The sequence below is a fragment of the Aureococcus anophagefferens genome (assembly GCF_000186865.1).
Source record: "Aureococcus anophagefferens unplaced genomic scaffold AURANscaffold_8, whole genome shotgun sequence".
NCBI classification, from domain to species: Eukaryota; class Pelagophyceae; order Pelagomonadales; family Pelagomonadaceae; genus Aureococcus; species Aureococcus anophagefferens.
This window is the reverse complement of record NW_008705568.1, coordinates 391,647-397,462: the sequence shown is the minus strand read 5'-3', so window position 1 is coordinate 397,462 and position 5,816 is coordinate 391,647. Positions and strand designations below refer to the sequence as shown.

At 66.8% G+C, this 5,816-nt stretch overlaps 2 protein-coding genes across 2 annotated transcripts in view; one reads left to right on the top strand and one right to left on the bottom strand.

Moving 5' to 3' along the window:
* Nucleotides 1-2,645, top strand: part of AURANDRAFT_71534 (hypothetical protein) — a gene marked incomplete at both ends in the record, with an annotated part of 5,714 nt that extends 3,069 nt beyond the window's left edge. The window contains 5 exons of the mRNA XM_009038562.1: nt 14-140; nt 188-428; nt 485-534; nt 982-1,140; nt 1,746-2,645. Of these exons, the coding sequence (XP_009036810.1) occupies nt 14-140; nt 188-428; nt 485-534; nt 982-1,140; nt 1,746-2,645 (1,477 nt within the window). The remainder of the gene's footprint in view (nt 1-13; nt 141-187; nt 429-484; nt 535-981; nt 1,141-1,745) is intronic.
* A 1,286-nt stretch (nt 2,646-3,931) lies between these two features.
* Nucleotides 3,932-4,744, bottom strand: AURANDRAFT_63798 (hypothetical protein; the record flags this gene model as incomplete). The annotated part of the gene is made up of 1 exon (XM_009038260.1): nt 3,932-4,744. The coding sequence occupies one exon, from the start codon at nt 4,742-4,744 to the stop codon at nt 3,932-3,934; it is 813 nt and encodes a 270-aa protein (XP_009036508.1).
* Nucleotides 4,745-5,816: the final 1,072 nt, after the last annotated feature.

The following is a 5,816-nucleotide window of genomic DNA, read 5'->3' as shown; positions in this document are numbered from 1 at the left end:
CTGTCCCACGCAGGCGCGCGGGCGAGGAGGTCGCGCGCGTGCAGCAGCACGCGGACGAGGAGGCCGTCCAGGCCATGATGGACGACTTCGCCGAGTTCGACGACTTCGAGTTCGAGCAGCAGCAGGAGGAGGAGCGCACGGTCGAGCAGCCGCCGCGTTCCTCCTCTCGTCGGCGCAGTTCCTGCAGATCACGAACAACGGGAAGAAGACGAAGGACAAGTTCACGGCGGCCGACAAAAGGCGCGTCGGCAGCACCCTCAAAGCCTACGCGGAGCTGGCCTTGAAGGACCCGACGAAGGAGTTCCCGGACGAGACGAAGAACCTCGACTTCGACACGCTCAAGGGCATCGCTTCGTCCTGCTACCACCTCGCGCCGCTCGCCGGCGCCGACAAGGCCAAGTTCGCCGACGTCGGCTACCAGTGCTCCTGTGCGACCGACCCGTGTCTTTTTTTTTCGCGTACACGACGAACAACCCAGCCATAGGCCCGCAATTTTGGCACTACGGCAAGTGCAAGCACTCGCTCGGCATGGCCGTCCACAAGGGCAAGATCAACATCCCGCCCCGGTGGAACATCACGAACATCACCGAGGAGCGCCGCCGCGGCCGGCCCCGCAACGCCAACGGCGGCGGCGCGCTGACCGGCCGCTGATCACTGACCCCGAGCGACGGGCAACCCTGCAATCCTGCAATCCTGCAACTTGAATCCTGCAATCCTGCAATCCTGCAATTCTGAACTTGAATCCTGCAATCCTGCAATCCTGCAATCCTGCAATTTGAATTCTGCAATCCTGCAATCCTGCAATCCTGCAATCCTGCAATTCTATCCGCCGCGGCCGCCCGTCGCACCAGGTCCTTTTTCTTTTCCGATTTTCCCGAATTTTTTCTAAACCTAAAAGCACGACACGTAATTTTCTAAACCCAGAAACATCATTCCCGGGCCTAAACCTGAAAAGCATCCGCTCCAAACCTAAAACAATAGGCATCCCTTGATATCTACGAGAACGCCGAGGTCTTGGGCGTGGAGGTGAAGACGTTCAGCGGCGGCCATGTTCGCTTCATGTCCAAGGCCGAGCTCCAGCGGTACGGCGACGTCATCTTCGTGCACTACGACTGGACCTCGGAACGCGGCGGGAAAAGGGTATCGCCGCGGCCACGGTTCCGGCGCGCGGACACCTGACTCACCCGTGCAGCCCTGAGGCCGCTACGCTCGCCTACAACAACCAGGGCGGCGACCCCAAGCAGAACTAGAACACGGCCGAGGTGTGCCGTACGTATGCGCGCCGCCGCATAAGTTTAAGAATCCTTTTTCCGATCGGACAAAAGACGCTCGCCGAAGCGCGCGCGCGCCGTCCGGACGGCCACTCTTCTCCCGTATCCTCGCGCCTACCTGGCGAGAGGCGCTCAGATCCGGGCCACGCCGCCCGTCAAGGTCGTTCAAGAACCCCTGTATTTTCCCTCCCGTCAACGTCGTCCACAAGGGACGCGTTGCGCGAGTTTTTTATGGAGTTCTCCCCCCAGAAGGTGAAAGACGACTGCCCGTCGTCGTCGTCGTCGATGTTCTCCCGAGCCTCCACCCTTCGTCCAAGTAAGAGCGACTCTTCCCTGCTCGTCACCGCCGCGGGCGGCACGGACGGAGCCACGGCGACACGACGGCTTCAGGCACGCGCGCCGCGTCTCGCTACCCCCGTTCGCCGACGCACACGTTCAAATATCCATACTCTTGAAACGCGCGTCCCCCCCCAGGTCCTCGCCCTCAGCGAGCCGACCTACGCGGCCCGGCCGGACTACATCGAGGCCGTGCAGAAGCACGGCATGGTCGTCGACTGGCGCCTGAAGATCGTCGCGTGGTTCGACCAGCTCGGCGACGCCTTCGACATGAAGCCCGAGACGATCGCGATGGCGACGAACTACCTCGACCGCTACCTGAGCCGGCGCTCCTGCGGCGGCGTGAACCTGCAGCTCGCGGCGACGGCGTCCATCTTCCTCGCGTCCAAGGTCGAGGAGCAGCGGCCGTTCCGGACGTCGGACCTCGTCACGCTCTCGGGCGGGTTGCTCCAGGCCGCGGACATCCGCCTCATGGAGTTGGAGTTGGTGTCGACGCTCCGCTGGTACCTCAACCCGCCGACGATCCACGCGTCCATCCACCAGCTCCTCGCGCTCCTCGGCGCCGCGGAGCGCGACGCCGGCGACGCGGCAGAGTTGGAGGACCGCGCCGTCGCCTACGCGGACCGGTCGCGGTCCGACCTGGCCTTCCTCGCCTTCCCGCCGTCCATGATCGCCGTCGCCGCCGTGCTCTGCGCGCTGCGGGCGCGCCGCGCGGACCCGGCGCGCACGGAGGCGTTCCTCGCCGTCGTGAAAGCGGCGGAGCTGCCCTACGCGACCGCGCCGCGCGCGGCGGAGCGCATCCGCGCCTGCGGCGTCCTCCTCCTCGGCCTCGACGAGGAGGTCGTCGCCTTGGACGACGACGACCTCGAGGTCGAGGCCTACGCGGACCAGACGCACCCGCTGCTGTACTCCGACTCCGAGGAGGACCTCGAGGAGAACCACGCGCCGTCGCCGACGGACGTCATGGACACGGGCCGCATCGCCGACTTCCGGTCGCCGTCGCCCCTCAAGCGCCACAAGTCCGACACCTGGGGGTAGGCCGCGAGACCACGCCGCGGACGACCGGCGCCCGCTCCTCGAAGAGCGGCGCCGGCGGCCCCCAGCGGAGCCAACCGGTACCATCCCCTCCGCGCAAGCCCCCGCCCCCGCCGCCTCGACGCGGCGGACCCGGCGACCCCCGGACGACGCGCTCCCCGACGAGCAGCGCTCCGACGACGCGCGGGCTCGGCGACGCGGTCCCAGTCATTTTCTCTTGGACCGCGCCCCCGAGACCCGCTGCACATATAAACCACTCACTATAACCCAAGCGCCGCCGCGGGCTGGTCGCTTCGGTTCGTCATCGGGGAGCTAGAACGTCATGAGGGAGACGGCATCGAAGGGAAAGACGTAGAAGGTACCGGGGTTTTCAATGTGATAACCTTTGCAGCTAGACCGATTGGCTTTGACGACGTAAAATTTGCCGCAGCATTGCGCCTTCGGATCACGCCAGCCGCAAAAAGCATCGGCCCCGGGCGCCTTCCGCTCGCACAGCCGCTCCACTTTGGCCGCATCGTCGATGACGCGAATCACGGATGTGCCTTCTCGGAGTTCGCGCCACTCGCGCATGGGTGCAAAAGCGATCTTGTCGCCACCGAGGATGGCAGCGACAACGCCGGTGCCCGTGTCGGCGCTTTCTTTCAGGAGCGCGTCCTGCTGAACTTTCAGATCCACGGCCTTCAAAGAGAGCTTGATCTCGGGCGACGACGAGAGCGCGTCGGCGAGCTCGAGGTGGTCTTTCACCGAATTGCAATTCCCTGGTATCTCGCCCGTGGCTATGAGCTTGGCGCTCTCGAGGTGCCACGTCGCTGCCGCGTCGTCGTCGACGCCGCCGTTCTCGATCGCGGACTGGATGAGCGTCCGCGTCTGCTTCGAATCCATGACCGTCTTGTCCATCTCCGCGTTCGTGAGCGGCGACGTAGACTTCGTCTGGAGCCACTGTTCGATGGCCGCGCGCTCGTACACGTGGCCGTCCGAAGCGACCACGGGACGCACGGGAAGGCGATGCGTGATGGGACAGAGGAGATTTTCGAGGGCGATCTGAGCGAGCGACGCCTTCGATTCGGTCTTCGCTTTCTTTGACTTACGCGGGGGCATCTTTGACGGCGCGGGGGTGACGATGCGCGCGTCTGCCGGGGCCGGGTCGCGAACGGCGGGTGACGATGCGCGCGTCTGCAGAGCTGCGCGCGAGTGAGAGAGATGCTGGCTTGTGGGGGCGAATTTTGTAATTTCAGCGACCGAGACAAGTCAGGGACGCGAAGACCGCCAACGCACCACAGACGAACAGACTAGTCGAGCCCCCGCTCCGCGAGGAAGGCGGCGCGCGTCGCGTCGAAGGCGGCCTTGGCGCCGCCGTCCGCGCGCGCGCGCCGGGACCGGTCGCCGCGGTACGACTTGCGCTTCTTGCAGACGAGGATGCTGAGCCAGCGCGCGTCCGGCTCGCCGCCGTCGTCCGCCGGCCGCAGGAGCACGTCGTCGCCGAGGATCGCCCGCAGCTTCTTCGTGGACAGCAGGGGCCGGCACTTGAACATGTCGCGGAGCCCCCGCTCGAACGCCGCGAGCACGGCCTCGTCGCGGCGCTCGAACGCGAGGACCACCGTCGTCCGCGGCCCCGCGACGGCGTCGAGCGCGTCGAGGAACGGCTCCACGAGGTGCGCGTGGTAGACGCAGTCCGTGCCGAGGACCACGTCGAACGCCTCGCCAACGAGCGTCGCCGGGCGGCCGTCGCACCAGTCGTAGGGCACCACCCGGTAGCCGTCGGGCCCGAGGTTCCGCGCGACGTTGTCACGCACGTGGCCGCAGAGCGCCGGCAGGTCCGTGAAGGTCACGCGCGCGCCCCTCAGCGCGTAGGCCATGCCCGCGACCGCGCAGCCGGCGCCGAGCTCCAAGACGGCCCGTCCCGCCAGATCCGCGTCGTCGCCGAGCGCGCCCGCGTCGAGGAGCTTCGCGACGATGATGGACACCTCCCAGAGCATGGCGCCGGGCTCGGACGAGTTGGCGTCCTGCGTCACGACGTAGGTTTTGGAGGTCGTTCGCACGTGCACCTCGCGCCGCAGGTTGAGGGCGCCGGGCTTCCAGTCCTGGTCCTCGAAGTCGGCCATCGGTTTCGGCGCGCACTGGGGCGGCGGCGGGTGCACCGTTCAGCGAACTGGCCCACGAGTCGAGGCGCGGTGAGCTCCTCTACAGATCCATCGCACAGCTCGCCGAGTGCAACGTGCAGCAACGTTTGACGGTGTTTGTAATCGCACCCGTCGAGGTGGGGGGCAGCCCTCTGCGGCGGCGAGGACGCGCAGCGCCGAGCAAGCGCGCGGCAACCTCGGTTCCGGCGGACGCGCGGAGCGACACCGCCCGACGCGTCGGCGCAGCGCGCAGGCGTCGGCAGGCAGGCGTGCGGGCGCCGCGCACTCGACCTTACCATGCCCGGCGAGGGCAAGCACGATGACGACGAGTCCTGCGACGACTCGCTGTCCCTGGCGAGCAGCGCGCCGGAGGCGCCGCCGCCGAAGAAGTCCGGCGCCGAGGGCATCACCGTCTTCCTGCGCATGCGGCCGACGAAGAAGCCGTCCAAGTACTACGACATTTCGGACGCCGAGGGCAAGAAGGGCCAGGCGCTCAAGTGGGACATCCCCGCCGAGGCCGTGACGCGCGACGGCGAGTACATCAACAACACGAGGACGAAGTTCGCCTTCAAGTTCGACTCCATCCTGCCCATGGACATCGACCAGGAGCAGGTCCGCGACCGCGAAGAAAGCGACGGGTGATTGAAACGGCGGGGATCGACGTTCGAGGGGGGGTCCCAGCTCGTGCGTCGAGGGAACGCTGGAACGACCGAGATGGCATCGTCAAACGTTCGAGCGAGGGACCCGTCTCGTGCGTCGAGGGAACGCTGCTCGCCCGTCCCCGAAAGAGCCGACGCGCGCGGGCAACGGCCGGATCGTCCGCCGCAGGTCTTCGACCGCGTCGGCAAGCACGTCGTGCAGAACGCGCTCGACGGCTACAACTCGACGATCTTCGCCTACGGCCAGACGGGCTCCGGCAAGACCTTCACGATCACGGGCGGCTCGGAGAAGTACAGCGACCGGGGCATCATCCCCCGCGCCATCTCCATGATCTTCGGCAAGTTCCGCGAGGACACGAACACGGCCTGGACCGCGCACGCGCGGGCCGGCGCCG